The 18,755-nt window shown below is 41.1% G+C and overlaps 1 protein-coding gene across 2 annotated transcripts in view; it reads right to left on the bottom strand.

The window, feature by feature from the left end:
• Nucleotides 1-9,860: 9,860 nt before the first annotated feature.
• Nucleotides 9,861-18,755, bottom strand: part of LOC148523652 (CREB-regulated transcription coactivator 3-like) — a 121,669-nt gene continuing 112,774 nt past the window's right edge. For both annotated transcript variants that reach the window (XM_088472860.1, XM_088472859.1), the window contains 2 exons: nucleotides 16,856-17,060; nucleotides 9,861-16,330 (listed from right to left, as the gene is read on the bottom strand). In XM_088472860.1, the coding sequence (XP_088328986.1) occupies nucleotides 16,122-16,330; nucleotides 16,856-17,060 (414 nt within the window). In that variant the 3' untranslated portion in view covers nucleotides 9,861-16,121. The remainder of the gene's footprint in view (nucleotides 16,331-16,855; nucleotides 17,061-18,755) is intronic.

Genomic DNA, 18,755 nt, shown 5'->3' on the forward strand with positions numbered 1-18,755 from the left:
TTCTACACATAATACCCCATAATGACGTGTAAAAAGTTTTGAGATTTTTGCAAATTTAATAAAAAAAAAAACCTAAATAAATCACATGTACATAAGTATTCACAGCCTTTGCTCAAAACTTTGTTGATGCACTTTTGGCAGCAATTACAGTATCAAGTCTTTTTGAATATCATGCCACAAGCTTGGCACACCTATCTTTGGGTAGTTTCGCCCATTACTCTTTGCAGCACCTCTCAAGTTCAATCAGGTTGGATGGGAAGCGTCGATGCACAGCCATTATCAGATCTCTCCAGAGATGTTCAATCAAATTCATGTCTGGGCTCTGGCTGGGCCACTCAAGGACATTCACAGAGTTGTCCTGAAGTCACTCTTTTGATATCTTGGCTGTGTGTTAAGGGTCGTTGTCCTGCTGAAAGATTAACCGTCGCCCCAGTCTAAGGTCAAGAGCGCTCAGGAACAGGTTTTCATCCGTCTGGCCACTCTACCACACAGGCCTGATTGGTGGATTGTTGCAGAGATGGTTGTCCTTCTGAAAGTGACCATCGGGTTCTTGGTCACCTCCCTGACTAGGGCCCTTCTCCCCCGATCGCTCAGTTTAGACGGACAGCCAACTCTAGGAAGAGTCCTGGTGGTTCCGAACTTCTTCCATTTACGTATGATGGAGGCCACTGTGCTCATTGGGACCTTCAAAGCAGCAGATATTTTTCTGTACCCTTCACCTGATTTGTGCCTCGAGACAATCCTGTCTCGGAGGTCTACCGACAATTCCTTGGACTTACTGCATGTTAGAGCACAAATCAAGCATGGTCAAGTGTGGGACCTTATATAGACAGGTGTATGCATTTCAAAATCATGTCCAATCAAAAGAATTTACCACAGGTGGACTCCAATTAAGCTATAGGAACATCTCAAGGATGATCAGTGGAAACAGGATGCACCTGAGCTCAATTTTGAGTTCCATGGCAAAGGCCGTGAATACTTATGTACTGGTACATGTGATTTCTTTTTTTTTAATTAAATTTGCAAAAATCTCAAAAAAAACTTTTTACCATTGTCATTATGGGGTATTGTGTGTAGAATTTTTAGGACAAAAAAGAATTTATTCCATTTTGAAATAAGGCTGTAACATAAAATGTTGAAAAAGTGACGCGCTGTGAATACTTTCCGGATGAACTGTATTTTAGTACATCCACAGCTGCAGGCGCATTGGCATATAGCTCTGAATCAGGCCTTATTAAGATCACATGACTCAATCACTGGAGCAGCTACAACTTCCAAATCTAAGCTTGCCTGGGTCAAAAATATTTTAGCCGTCACATAATATGAGATATGACAAGAATTTACCCTTTTTATCTCTATTTGTACGAAGTCCATAGGGTTCCACGGGATACCTTGGGGGTATAGGTGATGGCGGCAGACATCGGGCACCTCAGAGTTAAAGTTTTTAGCCTCCCAGGATGCACTGGGGTCCCTCTCCTATACCCCACCCCCGAGCCAAGGCATCTCAGTTACGTAACAAGCCATAGGCCGGAGGAGGAGGAGAAGAGAGAGAGAGAAGAAAGTCTGGAACACACAAGAATCACATTCTCACAAGAAGGAGACGGGAAAACCGGTGACCAGATCAAAGCCCATCTGCTGTACAGGTGCGACAGGGCGGGAGTCCTGTGGAACCCTATGGACTTTGTAGAAATAGAGATAACAAGGGTAAAGTTCTTGCCATATCTCATATTTTCTACAGGGTCCATAGGGTATCCACAGGATACCTTGGGGATGTCCCAAAGGAGTATCCTTTAAAAGGTGGGGACGGTCCTGTGCAGAATGGAGAATCCATCGCCCGAAGGAAGCAACCTGAGAGGCGAAGGTATCAAATGCATAATACCTCACAAAGGTATGGACAGAAGACCACGTGGCTGCTTTGCAAAGCTGTACAGCAGAGGCACCACGACGAGCTGCCCACGAAGGACCCACAGACAGAGTAGAATGAGCTTTAACAGAGGATGGTACAGGAAGGCCCTCATGAATGTAATCCTCAGAAACAGCCATGCGAAACCATCCTGCCAATGTTTGCTTAGTGGCAGGCCAACCCTTCTTATGGAAACCATAGAGGACAAACAAGGAGTCCGACTTCTGAAATGAATTGATACGATCAACATAAATCCTTAGGAGCACGTATCACATCCAAGGATGCCTCACCAGCTGAGAGGTCTGGGGAATTAAAGGCCGGCACTATAATTTCCTCATTAATGTGGAAACTACATACCACCTTAGGTAGGAAACCAGGGAGAGTACAAAGCAGAAAGGGAGGGCGACATGAGAGAGCCCCCAAATCTGACACCCTTCTTGCCGAAGCAACGGCTAGAAGAAACAGTCTTAGATGTAAGCCATTTTAAATCCACTGAGCCCAGTGGTTCAAATGGTGGTCCTTGGAGAGCCCTCACGACCACAGCCAAATGCCAAGGAGCCACTGGTGGAACAAAGGGAGGCTGAATGCGAAGTACACCTTGCATAAAGGTGCGAACATCAGGAAGAGTAGCAATCCTACGCTGAAACCACACTGACAGGGCAGAAACTTGCACCTACAGGGAAGCAAGGTGTAGACCGTGATCTAAGCCCACCTGTAGGAAAGCCAAAACCCTGGATATCCGGAACACCTGAGGATCATAGCCTCTAGGGCGACACCATTCAAAGAAAGTATGCCACACTCTGTGGTAAATTCTTGCAGAAGCAGGTTTCCGAGCTCTGAACATGGTGTTAACTACAGAGCTGGAAAAACCCCTGGACGTTAAGAGGGCTGTCTCAACAGTCACGTCGTCAAAGACCGATGACCCAGGTCCGGGTACTAGTAAGGACCTTGAGACAACAGGTCTGGATGTTGAGGCAACAGCATCGGAGTGTTTATGGAGAGACTTCGAAGATCTGAGTACCAGTGACGTCTGGGCCACGATGGAGCTATCAACAGGAGTGTGCCTCCTTCTTGCTTGAATTTTCGAATCACTCGAGGAAGAAGGGAGAACGGAGGGAAGAGGTACACAAAACCTGAAGGTCCACCGCACCGACAGAGCGTCTACCAGAAGAGCCTCCGTTTCTCTTGTTCTTGACCCGTACACAAGCAGCTTGTTGTTGTGGCGGAGGCCATGACGTCTATCTCTGGAAGGGCCCACTTGTTCACCAGGAGTTGAAACACCTCCTGGTGGAGACCATTCCCCTGGATGCATTTCTAGACGGCTGAGAAAGTCTGCTTCCCAGTTGAGGACTCCTGGTATGAACACTGCCGAGATGCCCTCCGCCCAAGCCAGAATGCGGGACACCTCTGTCAGTGCCACCGGACTTTGGGTTCCTCCTTGTCGGTTTATGTAAGCCACCGTGGTGGTGGTGTCCGACTGTACCTGCATGGGTTTTCCGTGGAGAACATGTCTTGCCAGCTGGAGAGCTCTGAATACTGCCCGAAGTGCCAAGATGTTTATTGGAAGCGCAGATTCTGCGGTGTCCACCTTCCTTGGAACATGTGTGGACCTGTCACTGGTGTCCGTTGTCAGAAGGACCCAGTTTGCCACCCAAAAGCGGCACCCCCTGTTCAGGTGAGCCGTCTGTAGCTACCACGCCAGAGACAGACGTACCTCCGGAGAAAGCACCATTGTCTGTGTCTTTATCTGATGGGGAAACCCATTCCGTCTGGAGAGGATCAATTTCTGCAGAGGTGTGGAGTGAAACTGGGCATATTCCACCATGTCGAACATAGACACCATGGAGCCCAGTAACCTCATCGCTGAGTGAACAGACACTCGGCGACTCTGAAGGCAACTGCGTACCCTTGCCTGTAATGCAGAGATCTTTTCCTCCGTCACAAAGATCCTCTGTTGTTGGGAGTCCAACAGGGCTCCGAGATGGAGCATCCTGTGAGGGAACCAAGGAGGGCTTCTAGTTTATCAACCAGCCGTGATTCTGCAACACAGATATTGTCAGTTGCAGATGGCACTGAAGGATCTCTGGAGACCCTGCTAACAAAGGTGGTCATCCAGATAGGGCAACAAGCGGACCCCCTGCATCCGCTGTTGGGCCGCCATGATTTTGGTAAACACTCGAAGTGCTGTGGCCAGACCAAAGGGCAGTGCCTGGAACTGGAAAGGTTGATTGACCACTGCAAACCTGATTGCTGGTGTGCTAAGATAATAGGCACATGCAGGTAGGCATCTTGAATGTCCAACGGCACCATAAAATCCCCAGGCTCCATTGCCAATATAATGGAACACAGGGTCTCCATCCTGAACCAAGGAACCCTCAAGGACTTGTTGAGGGACTTGAGGTTGAGGAGCGGCCGGTAAGACCCATTGGGTTTCTGTATGAGAAAGAGATTGGAGTAATATCCCGTTCCCCCCCCTGGGGTAATGGAACAGGCACTATAACTCCTGCCTGGAGAATAGAGTGCAATACTTTCTGGAGTTCCAGGGCCTTGTCCTGATCTGAATGAAGGTCTGTGGTGAAAAACCGTCTGGGAGGCCTTCGCCGGAAGGAGAGGGCGTACCCCTGAGAGACCACTTCTTTTACCAAGTGTCCGTGGTAGTCAGATTCTAGCACTGGGCGAACTGAAGAAGTCGGCCTCCCGCTTTTGGGTCCCCCAACGGGAGGCTTGTCCGGTCAGGCTGAAGGCTTATCGCCCGACTTGGGAGTAGGACGTCTTGTACTCCAAGCCTGCTTCTTTGGCTTGGCAGATTTCTTGGCCCCTGACTGTCTTGGAAAGGACTGTATTTTGGACTTACCCTGGGCCCTATAGGGCCGAAAGGACGAAGTACCAGACCCTGATGGGACTGCAGCCAATGGCAGACATGCAGACTTAGCTGCTGCCAGCGTGGCCACAATTTTGTCCAGATCAGGGCCAAACAGGACCTGTCCATTAAAAGGCAAGCATTTCAATCCCTTTTTTGGAATCTGCATCCGCTTTCCAAGAGCGCAACCACAGGGAGCAGCGAGCCGCTACTGCTGCCGTGGAGATTCTGGAAGTCAGGAAACCTATATCTAAGGCTGCCTCATTAATGTACATGGCAGTGTCTCTGAGATTGCCTACTAACCCCACCTGCTCAGCTGAAGAGTAAATATCCAGAGACTCCTCCAAGTTATCTGCCCAGCACTCCATGGCTTTGGCCACCCAGCACACGGCTATAGCCATTCTGGAAGCCCCTCCGGCAAGAGAATAAATGGATTTTAGGCATATTTCCACCTTGCGATCCGTAACATCCTTCAAGGAGGACATGGAGGTCATGGGCAATGTTGCACTCCTCACTAGGCGTGTGACATGAGAATCCACCTGTGGAGGGGTTTCCCATTTGGAAAAATAATTATCCGCAAAGGGGTATGCAAAGGCCAAGCGTCTTTGAGGCTGGAACCGCTTACTCGGATTTTTCCACTCCTCTAAATGATCCACTACCTGACCAAATAGAGGAAATACAGTGGCATCTCCCTTAACCACTTGCCTGGCACGGTCGTATCAGATACGACCATACCAGACTGGGCTTTACCTGACATGGTCGTATCTGATACGACCAGTCAGGAATGCCCACTGGGCGGCTGTGGGAAGCTAATCTTCCCGCAGCCGCCTATATCAGAGGGACCTACGGGTCCCTCTCCACACGCGGCTGCCTCTCCAGCGTGTACCAATCACTGCTGGACACAGTGATCGGGCACCCGGTATCAGCCCCTTTCCAGCATGGTTGACTTTCATTGTAGCAACAGCCACGGCTCCTGTAGCCGCGGCTGCTGCGGAGTCCCGATCACTGTGGCCAGCAGTGATCGGGATGCAAGCATTACCCCTGCAAGGCAGCCGTACCTCAATGGCTGTAAGCACCTCCGGCTCCTGGAAGCCAGTCGCGGTGCTGCTCTGACTAGCAGACTCCGGCCGGCGGCATCCCACTCTCCATGCGGCCGCAAGGGCTCCTCCTCCACAGAAAGCTGCAGCCGCAGCTCCTGGAAGCCGGCCACGGCTGCTGCTGTGTCCACCCGCCAGCACCCTCACATCCCCCGTTTGGCTGCTCTCTTGCAGGCAGCTATTTTCCTTCCTCACACCTCCTCCTCATTCCTCCCAGCCAGGAGCAGCTCCGCCTCATCTGCCTCCCTTGTGCCCGATCACTGCTGGCCACAGTGATCGGGCAGTAAAGAAACAGTAAATATAATTTTATATATATATATATATATATATATATATATATATATATATATATATATACACACACACACAAACTAGGGATGGCCACTGACCATTGATGTTTTGCAAACCATCGATGGTCAAAAAAAAAAGAAAAGTGGTTTTGCCCTGCTGACATGCACCGATGCTGCACATCGATGGCAGCCCCCAAACGATGTTAAGGCAACATCGATTGCTGTGCTCTCAAATAATCAATGAACGTTTTTATTGATGGTTTCCCAGTTGACCATCGATGATACACCTGACAATAGCTACCATTACAGTATACCATAAAAATTGCTATTGTTATGGTATACTGTGTTAAAAAAAAAAAATTAATAAAATCACTTTGGATAAGTTTTAAAAAAAGATGTTTTTGACCTAATTGAATCATAAAAAAAAAAAAAAACACAATTTCTGAGCGGTTTTTGAAAAAATGATTCGGCAGTTAAGTGGTTAATATCCTTAAAGAAGGCGTATTTGGGTTTAGCCACGAGGGATCCTCATCCTCAATAACCAAGGCCGCACGGACTGCCCGTATAAGGCCTGGGAAGCTGAAACCGTTAACTCTGAAGTGCCCGATGTCTGCAGCCATCACCTATACCCCCCAAGGTATCCTGTGGATACCCTATGGACCATGAAGTAGAAAATAAATTCCTCTATGGCAATGTCTCCCAAACTCATTCCGCAGTTAGCACTAACAGTGCATGGTTTCCATTTTTCCTAGTTGGTGCACAAAATGTATTCATTACTGGTTGACACATTTTGAAAGATCTACAGGTGAAGCCTCTAAGGAATCATCGCCTGAGCATTGGCCAACAGCTTACGGCTACAAAGAGGTGTGCCGTCAGGAATATTGTAAGCTTTCACATTGACCTAATGTACACCTACGAGAAAGACACGCATTAAAGTGAGGAACTAGCTCAAATAGTACCGATTTGTGGATGTAAAAATTAACATTAACCCTTTCTCTATTTGGTAGAAATAGGCTTCAACCGATGACTAAGGTTGCCATGGAATACTGATATAGAAAGTATATTTGAATGGTTCCCCACAAGTATATTCTCATCTATTAAACCCGCAAACCTTGCTAAGTTAGAAAAACAATACTCGGTAGGTATCAAAGTAAATACCCACCTTTCTATTAGACAGCCAATCATCACTTGCCCTCGCTTTATCCTAATGATAGGCCATATGCAGCTCGCTAAAGCTTCACTCCTTCTTGCGTTATTGTCAGATGTTCATTATTGCTTATAACACTTGTTTAAAATGACTGCTGATGTTATGACAGATAGTTGTACCTTTCCTTCACTAAATGTATTGCTTTAAATTATTACCAATGTGCACCCTTTTGACGGTTAAATGTTCACCAAATGAGGGCCCAGAAGCAAATCAGGTTGCCTATAATTGCAGTAGTCAACAAACACCAGAGCAAAATAGCATGGACATAGATATTGTAAACCCCATTAAAAAAATGGTTGATTTTGCCCAGAATACAAAGATGTGACATCAGAGATGTAAAACAGAATATATATATATTTTTTACATTGGTCATTATTAACTTGATATTCCACTGAAGTTAATAAAGACATTATTACCTCCCCACTCCGATGTACACAGCACATACTCCCATATTTTCTATAGGACAAAGTCCTAACGGGATCTGATGCAGGTTACAAAACAAAACAACTTACTCTGCAAGCATTTCAGTTGTGACATATCTAGTCCCGTGTAGGAATCCGCCCAGAACATTTCTACAGCCATTGTGCCAAGCTGTGAGTCATTGTTTGGCTAAAGGAGCACCTCCAGTTATTTATTTCATGTAAGTTATTCATCTAGAAAAATAAAAATACACATCCCTTCAAATATACACATCATATAGAGAGGTCTTACTTGCTCTTTAACGCTATTAGTTACAAAATTGGCAAATCAGAAGTTTCATTAATGTGCTGATATATTTAGATGACCTAACCCATCAGCTGAAATGACAATCCATTCCTGGCGTACTGTGGCCACCCAAGTCGGAGTGAGCTGTACTCTATATACATCGTTCCACATGCTGTACCTGTTAAAGCCTTCCAGCAGAAGACCCCATCACCTGTCTGTATTTAGACAATGACGGATGCAGGTTATTTACCTATTTACTTGGGTTAGTGAGTGAAGATTAACTATGCTACTTTAGGTCAACATGTTAATTTAGAGCAAGTCAACCGGATCGTCCGCACAATTTTAAATATGCTGTTTACAGTTGTAATGTCGACCCAATTAAACGGCTGTAACCTTGCCGACATGCCGAACCTGCATGTACCCATTACCTTTTACATGGAACATTACAGTTCGTTAACTTTGTGTTTCATCTATAATTAATATATCTTGCATGGTTTCTATTATATTTTAATAATGCATATTTAAGAATTGATTTTATAATAACCTTTGTGCATATCCTTGCCAATGTATTACGATATTACATTCACTTGACTTTCTTAATCATCTTCAGTCCATTCATTTTTTTACTTTTACAATCTGCTTTGTACTTTCAAAGAATCTTATTATTCTACCTGCTTTAACTACTATTTTGTGTTAACAGTTCCTTTATGTACAACTTGTGATGTCCTCTTTACCACATATCCCCCTCTCCGATTTCTTGTTACTTGTAACTGGTTGGCTGTTTCCCCCCCAGACAGCCACCTACATGAATCTTCACGTCTGTAGATAGGACATGTACATTATTTTTTTTTTCCAATGAGTCATGCATGATACAAGAACATTACAAAGGGAGAAAACTATGTATTAACAAATTCACTTATAGACAAATAAATGACATCCACTTTGTCCCTCGCTCCAGAGTTATACGCGCATAGAATGAAATGAGCAGTAAAAATTCAGAAAACCGTTTTAAAGTGGGGCTGGGCCATAGGAACATAGGTACTAGATTTTAGACAGCTTTGTACTTCTTCATCTACAGCGCGTTTCACAGAGGTAGTGTGTGCAGAGACTGGAGTACTACGCTATCCTATAGCCCAGTGCTTCTCAAATTCAGTCCTCGGGACACTAACAGTGCATGTTTTCCATATCTCTTTGCTGCAGCACAGGTGTATTCATTGCTGAGTAACATTTTAAAACAGGTTGTTATGGGATACCAACAGTCAGAATCCCGACAGAATTTGGCAAGTTTCCTAACCCTAACACTTACCGCCAGGATGTCATCAGTCTTGATTCTGGAGCTCACTGTTAGAGAAAAATGCATTACCAGTAACAGCCATTTGACACAATTTAAGAACCCCAAACCCTTGGCTTATGGCCAAAAACACACTTTTGTAGCATTACCCTACCTTAGCTTACCTTTTTTTTTTAGGTGCATGCCGATTTCCCCTTTTTCACCTGTACTTATCGCCTGTCATCCATTCAAGAATTACCGTGCGAAGTGGTTATCTCCGGTTTAGCAATAGGCTAGCACGATAAATGGGAGATTGCAAACAGCTGATAATCTGCAAATTTGGGCAAATGCTCCGAAAACTTTTCTCTGGATAAAAAGACTAATTAGGTCCCCCCTTAGACTGGAATTGAAAAGCACTGCTATAGAACATAGAATTTAGGGTCAGCATATCGAAAACACTAGTGATTAGGTAGGGAAAAAACTACTATATGAATGCTTTATGTGAAATAAACACATCATATGCAGATATACAGAAGAATTTTATTTTGCTGCACTTTAATTATGAAAGGTGTAAAATGATGTGTTACAAAATGGAAAATTTGTTTCATGAACTGCATATTTTAAATACCACTGTACATTTTAAACAACTAAAACAAGTTAGGTGAGAGAAACTTGCATAAGACTTTGCTTTCAGTATACTAAAATTAGAAGCTGAAATGGACCAGAATTATTATTATTATTGGTGGGTACAAACCTTGCAAGTTAACAATACATGGACGTTCAATGCTTTACGCTATTGGCACATTAAGGCATACGTGAAGAAAGCAGTTTTGAAACATTCGCTGCATCTACATACAACTGAGACCTGTGCGGAATTGTGCGACTGGAAAAAAAATTAATGACTTATGCTGTATAATAGAAGACAGAAGAAAAAAGGGAAACCAATGTAGTTTATTGATCGTCCAAAAAGGATATTCCTGGAAGATTGTATAATTTTGTAAATAATGCATAGTTCCGTGTTCATACTGTAAACCCGTCAATCCAAATTAGAACTGCGATTAGGCAGAAAACATTACTTTTTGAAAGACTTGAAGCTATGTACCTTTTTATTTATATCATTACAAAACTATTTAACATTAGAACAAGCTTATAAAAATATTCCTGATTTTAGAAGCAAACACAGAGGCGCGAGTGTCCTGCATTTACTGGAATGACTGCCATCGATAATCAAATTGGGCAGAAGTGGTTACTGTTTTAAGGCAAAACATGCAAAAGTAAGCTGTGCTATACATACAATATATAACCCACTGTATAACCCATCGTTGCCAACCGTCTCTAGTTTCTAGGGAGATGCCCACATTTTAACGATTGTCCCTAGAAGAGTTCTAATTTTTTATATTAACTGCTGAGTACAACTCTTACTTCTATTCTATGTTATTAAGCTATTTTGTCTTTATAAGTTAATATTTATTACAGAGAAGTCCATAGAAATTATATTATAATTATATTTAGTGAACATACACAATGGGTTTTAAAGGCAGCATTGCCTGCAGAGTCTACAATGTGAGTGAGTGTCATGCTTTGATTTACCTGCCCATAATGTCCCTGGACATTACACGCTCCCCACTGTGAATTATATTGTTATTACAAGTGGAGATGACTTCTGATGCCCATAAAAATGTTAGAGTAGAAGGAGCATTATTCCTCATTATACACAAATCTTCCCAAAGGCCACGGACGTGGTGATGATAGATCACACGGATTATAAGCAATGAATATTTATACAGATATTATTTACAGGAGTTTTATACATATATTAACATTACTTGTGTATTATATTAAAATATTGGTAACTATAAATTTACAAGCATAGATTAATTCTATAAATATAAGACTTTTCTAAATATACAGAGCCATTGCTGTTAACTGACTATCGTTGAGATTTCTTTTGGGCAGTGCATTACAGCAAAGGAATTTCCTGCGACAAGAATTAGATAACGCGTATTCACCATTGTCAAAATCATTATTGTTTCCCTATAACATTGTAACTAACAGTACTGTGGTGCTCTGAGCAGAAATGTGACCAATAACTGCTGTAAAGTGTACCTGTCACATGCACAGAGTAATAACTGCTGTAAAGTGTACATGTCACATGCACAGAGTCATGGCAGCCATTTTGGGGTGGATGAGAATATACCTTTCAATTCACTAAGAACTAGTCATAAAACTGAGTCAGGAGGCACTTTGATTCCTACAGAGCTCAAATACAGGCCAGTTATCAGCAACATACAAATATGTTTTGGCTTACAATCTATGCATGTGGGTTAACGCAGAGGACACAACGCAGAGTTGGGCAAATGCAATGCCTAGGTGTTGGGGCCGGAAACACTATATGGAAAGAGACGTTACACATAAAAACTGGCAGCACGTAGAGCTGTAACAAACAGCAGCCAAGTGTTTGCTTTTATTTTCTAAAGTGCATTTGGCAAATAACAATAACTGAGTGTCGAATCTGGATTACACAGAGCACAATTAATGATTATGCAATTTGTAATAAGGTTTATGTATGAATTTATTTTACATTTAGCAAACATTAGGCAGACATAAATGTAACTAAGAATTGAATTTCTGATGTGTACCTGAAACCTACTCGCAGTACAGGCAGCCAAGTAGATACCATAGCCAGTATTCAGCTGGTCAAGTCCTTGGTAAACTCATGTGCCATAACCGAATGAATACTGGTTCAGTCTACAAAATGGCTACCTTGACTGTGGCAGCGAATTAAATGCTTTATGTAGCATTGCACAGTAGTCAATCTGCCAGTGCTGGTCACATAGTGCTTTCCACATTCTGAATGTTAATAAAATGCAAATCTATTTACATGCACTCATTTTTTCTGACCTTTTTGTCATTTTATATGAGGAAAGATAAAAGTGCTAATTTAATCTAGAAATAATTCTCCTGATCTCTGTTTACATGAAGAGCAAAACAGGCCAACAATGATACCAGGGAAGCCATACTACATAAGGGCAAATTAACATTGCACATCTGGCAATCAATGCAACAGAATTAGCACTGATAAATTAAGGGTCTATTGAACTATGAGTCTGCATCTGTGTCGTTAGGAAGTAATCCCACATGTTAATTCAGAGGAAGCCAAAACAGCTCTGTGTAGCAGTCATAACTGGAAAATGTCAAGGACGGCTAATGTGTACAAGATATAAACCTACACTCTGATTATCACCGCACAAGGTCCACTGAATCTTTTACAACCAGATATCACAGTCCTTTATTCCACTTGGAAAATAACTGGTTAATGCATGATATGCATTAAACTAAAAAAAATAAAAGCATAAATAACGCTCGTGTCACGGAAACGAAGACTAATGAATCAATCCATTGCTTAATTATGGACAAATCTTATACCAATGACCAACACATGTACTTTAAAGATAAATTACTACAATATGGTATATTGAACGACTGAACATTCTTCAGAACGATACAAAATCTCTACAATAAAACTTCTTTTAAAACACATTTAATAAGTGCAATGGCAAGTGCACATATTGTTGTCATAACATCTAAAATGAAGAGCATACATCAAGGAAGGCATAACCTACACATCAGAAATCCCTTTTAGCGCGGCAATGACCAGTTTGTTCTTGGTCCTCTCCTTAAAGGGGCTGCCTTGTACAAGGAAACTGTCTGAAAATGACAGAGTAGGTGATGTAAAAAAATAAATGAATAAATAAAATGACAAGACATGACCCCTCTGCTGCCGGGAGAAGTGGCGGCATCTCTGGCAGTGAATGCACCTCTCTGCTTGACTCCTTCTGCCTATATCATTACTACTTCCACATGGTAGAGCATAGAAAAAAAAAAAATGATAAAACATTGATAATCTCCATTTTAAAATCTGCTTGGCAGTAAAAGTATTGTATCCTGAATTCTAAACAAATATATTTGCTATATTTTCTCCCTCTAAAATTATCTATATCGTACAAACATTTTGGACAATAATTGCAAATAGCATACATGCCCCTTAAATCAATGCAGAGCAACATGGATGGTGGGGGTCTCAAATCATATAATATATAGCTGTAGAAAACCACTAACAGACTGGGTATAAAACTTTCTACTACTGCGGATGATGCTGGTTTTTATCACCAGTTTCTTCACACTGAAAATGCTATTTTATATATACAAAAATATCAATGTTCCAGTATCAGTAAGCAATAAGATTGGTTCTATGAGTGGACTACTACTTTAACATTAATGCTGTTGTATAGAGGGTGGTTCATACATGTCATCAGCTGACTTGGGTGTTGTCTTGCATATCTTTGAAATAATTTGGCAACAACCCCTAAAGTAGGAGCCAGCCAATGATTAAGATGAAGGGCTAAACCATTACTCTCTTGTTGCTAGTGTAGACGTACATTTGTGCAGCTTTATTTCAATATAAAAAAATGCAACACACTTCCATTAGGAGCACAAGTACACACAGGGACTGCGATAAAAGGAAATCAAGAGACTTCTACATACGTATGATCCCAGAAGATGGACAGAGCACAATACTGCTAAGAAACTAATTAACAAGACACTTCAGGTGCTAAATTTCATTAGGGCAAAGGGTTAAAATGATGCCTTTTGTGCACTGCATCAACAATGTCTTCCCATATAACCACGGTTACAGAGTCCTCTAAGGCACTGCTGAAAATAGAAAAGGGCTATTTAGAAATTCATGCCAAAAGATAATGTGAATCCTGAGTTATTTATTTTTTTAAATTAAATAATTGCTTGATACCTTATTTACTTACTCTTCATACTATTTTATGCAGACCCTTCTATAGCGGTAGCTGTGATTGGACATACTGAATGCATGAGACGACAGTGTGACATACGTTAAAGCTATAGTGCAAATCTGTTTCCTGGTAGTACACATCTTAGGTAATAAATGCACATTAATTTACCCAGTGCCTCAATTATCAAGTGTTTAAAACTATGATTTATATTGTGGCAATGTATTTTACATTTATAGACGTGTCAGATCCACTTGATGTGTGCAGAATAAAGCTGCACTAGTCAAACGTGTTAGTGAAAGAACTTTCCACCCCCAGCTAATGACTTGGATACTGCACCGTGCAGTAACCCTTTTCCTTCTACCACATGAGCAGAATACCAGCCTTTACTTTCATTTAACAGTACTGTGATTAAAAATGTAACCACAAATTTAGCAGGCAGGGAAGTGATTAAAGGAAACATTAAGTCAATACATAGCAATACAGCACATAGACATAAACTTGACATAATCGTACATTGAAATCTAATCCTAACAAAATGTTCATATGTTGAAGAGAAGAATGAAATGCAGTCAGGTCAGAAGACAAATATTCACCGCATAACAATCATCTCAAATTGTGAGTGGTTCCTACATCACAAGTCACTGACATGGATGAACTAAACATGCTAGGTTATAGAAATGGCAAACCCAGTTGGCAAACTTGTAGATTGTATTAAAAGTTTAAAGTCAGTACAAATGACACATGTATCACTTATACACGATTCATACCTTTATGAATATGTCCGTTACCTGTAGGTTTAAACGTTGTCACTGTATGAAACGCTCTTGCTGAGAAAGTTAGAATAATGATTAAATGTCTGCTTTTTGGTTGCTACAGCATATTTGTGCTACCTGCGTTATTAAAAACAAGAGAGGTTTGTAGAAATTTACAAAAGGTTTGATTACCAGTCAGAGAAGTCAGCCCAATCTGCCCCTAAAACTGTCCGCTACTTAGCTGTGTCTGATAAATTGCCTTAGAATGCAAATAAAACATTGAGGTGCTGGATCAGCAGGCTTAGACCATAACTACTTATGGCGTAAACAAAGTACAGGAACAAATAATCAATAATAAGTATCTTACTTATTCTATTAAAATGTACTTGCCATCTTCACACAGTGGAGGCAGCCATTTTGTGGGCAGCATCAATATTTAGATAATCAATTCATTAGAACTAGCAAAATAACTGGCTCTTGTGACACCTCAGAGAACATTGGTACCCAGTGAAAGGATAGAACCTATTCTTATGAATACTGGTACAGCCAACAAAATGGATACACAAAGTCTGGAGAAAGTGGCTAGAACTAAGGCACTATTACCTCGCTGTTTTATATTTAATTTGGTATCGTTTTATGCCAGATAATAATCAAGTGTTAAAAAAAATAAACCTGACAAGTATTCATCAGCAAGTATTGAGGTCAGTGGTTTCAGTTTCTAGAACATGGAATTTTTTTTCAATAATTCTATCACTGGGTTTTTTTTTTTCCATAATGAAACTATTCATTAAAAAATAAATGTCATAATAAATCCTTCGCTACTTAGGTAGCTTCCAAACATGCTTTCTCGATGGGTAGAAAAAAAGAAAAAAAAAAAAAGTACGCCAATGGCACATCACCATCAAAAAATAAACAGAAACAAAACAAAAAAATAGATGTAGAAATGCAGTTCCTCTACCCAAGTTCATTAACAGAGCATCTTGTGTGCTTATCTACAAGTCATCAATTACTGGCTTGGTTTAAAGCAGTCTCTTCAGATATCCTTTGAAACTTTCTTCAAAAAGTTAGTATTTCTACTTGGCCCGACATTCAAATGTCAAAAGATTTGTTATGCAATTACAAATGCTCTGTGTCCAAAGAAGAACAAACATGCCTGGAACAGAGAGATTTAAGTTTATTCTTTGTCCACGAAATGACTAAAGCAGTGTGCACTCCAAACTAGGAGTGTGGGATCACAGCTTGTCAGAACGGAAGCTGTCCTCTATTGAAGGGTCAGGCAGGACCATGTCAGGGTCGCTTAGCATGCTCAAACCATCCAAGCTCAGAGGTCCAAGTTTCAGCTCATCATCCAACTGAAATGTATTATCTGTATCAAAGCCCAGCTCAGAAACTCCTGCAACTGCATTACCAATGTCCTTCGATAAACTGTTGCTTGAGTCATCTTAAAAGAGAAAGGACAGTGCGTGAGTGCCGTTACGTAAACTCAACCTTTACACATACCAAAATGCATGAAACATTTATTTTATTTACTCTTCGCTGTTCAATCAGTTTTCCAGCTTCCACTCCTATTTACGCTCGTTTTAATAGATTAATTAAGCCTCCTTACAAACAGTATGTATTTTCATTCATTTAAATATACTTTTAACCTAAATTCTTTTTTATGCCTGACCCATACTTAATTGTGATTTTATTAATGAATTACTGGGGAACAGACTCTGATTGGCACTGGCTGGATGAGATTTTTCTAGGTGCACCATAGATATACCAATCCTTCACAGTACATAATGCAGAATCAACATAACAATCCTTGAGGGTGTGGCATTTAACTATTATAAATTCTTTATTAAATAGGCTAAATTTTAGAAGGGAATTACTTTTGAAAACACCAAGCTTAATTCCTTTAGATGTGCATAGAGGCAAGCTTCCGAAAATAATTGACATTTAACTGTACAAAGTAATTGCTGACCTGTTAAGATAATGTTTGGAACGCTCCCTCCATAGTTGGAATACAAGTAGTTTGCCCTCATCTGGAAGGGATCTTGGAGATTTCCATGACTCCCTCCAAGCCCCATCATGGACGCCTGAGAGTACTGGAGGTTCATGTTCGGATCAAACAGAGCATTGTTGGGAAGGGAACTGCTTGGACTTCCGTACATATCATACTGTTCTTGCTGAATAGAAACAGAGAAAGCTTAATCCAGTTTCAGTTTTAAAGGCAGATACATTCCAAACTCCAAATTACAGGCTACACAACAGGGCAAGTGAGGAATATTAACTAGGCAACAGCTGTAGAACAAAACACAGATTTGTCGTTTTGAATTACCTCTCTCGGCCCGTAAGCTGTTTAATTTAACAGAGATTCATGTCATAAAATACTATACAGTATATCATCCAAAAAATTTCAAGGGCTTGATTTGGATCCAGGCACTCCTCCAGCTCAGTCTCATGCATCTCTGAACATATATGAGTATGATCATTATCTTTTTAGAAAAGGAATGCTAAACAGCAGAAGGAGAAAGCTAATTAAGTGTGGTTGACCAAGACAAATAAAGTGAAAGACCAGCACATCAGTGTTTGCACTTTGTTCTGAAAACAATAAAGTAAAAAACAATAATAAAAAAATAGCTGCATAGTGAAGTTGAAGTGTCTATTGTCCACACTGATCTCTGAGACTGTGAGTAACATAACAGGATACTAATAATGTTTTGAAGTGGTGCAGTACCGGCCAGGAATACAGTAGATGAGGAGTACTTGACAAATGTTGATAAAGCAGACGAGTATTAGCAGCATTGTGCATTAGCTACTGGAGAATACATGATGATGAAATGCATTTATTTAATTACTCTACTGTCATATACTCTGCAGTAACTAATAAGTAATTATACTCATTGGCAGAAGTGGTCACTTAAGTTTTTTTTGAGGCATTAAATTATTCTCTTATTATTTTAAGGAAGATTTCTGTACAAAGAAGAGTATCGCAAAATAATATAATTAACATTATAATTACCCCATGCTGTCGCCGACAGCCACAAATAGACTGCAATAATTACTACATGCTGCAGTCATCCACTATACTGCAACAAATTACCATTTACAACATGCAGCCGTCACAAAATACACTGCAAAATACTAAACCCATCCAGCTGTCATAGCTTACACGTGTATTCTTCTACTGTCACATGACCTACATTATTCTCTGAACCTTAATGAAATAATGTATTGTACAGATTTAACTTGCCTAAGGATCTAATTGCAGTCTAGAGAGAATGCATGTAAAAATACATTTGCCATATATGAAGGAGTAGGCATTGGATTTGGGCAGTATTAAAATAGTCAAAAGTTTGGCTTACCAATGCCACAGCCCTGGTGTAAATGCCCCATTGACGCCCAGTTAAACTGGGTACACACTGGAGCGATGTCGGGCCGATATGCCGTTTCGTAACGTCAAATCGCTCACTGTGTACCAGCAAATGCGCGCTCCAGGTTTGATGTGGCGACCATCAAACCTTGCAATATCGCTAGCAACCAGTGCATTGTTAATGAATTACGTAACGGTGATCGTTCCTTAAAGTAGCCCGGTGTGGACGCACAATCACTCTGCCGGGCATTCATTCGGATGCTGGAACGAATGCCCGTCGCTCCAATGTGTACAGAGTGTGAACAATTGTAATATCCATCTGCAAAATGGACTTGTAGGCAACTCTGAATCGGCCCATGTGACCATGAGGAACTAACGTGACTGGTATGTTATACTATTGTTGTTTTTTTTTTATTTTTGCAATAAAAGCAAAGAGAACTTATAAACAGTATATTATTTTGATGATAATGTATAATTTTTAGGTGTTGGCAATTTTCTACCTTTCCAA

This window comes from Taudactylus pleione, unplaced genomic scaffold (assembly GCF_031769625.1).
Source record: "Taudactylus pleione unplaced genomic scaffold, aTauple2 ptg000129l, whole genome shotgun sequence".
Lineage (NCBI taxonomy): Eukaryota > Metazoa > Chordata > Amphibia > Anura > Myobatrachidae > Taudactylus > Taudactylus pleione.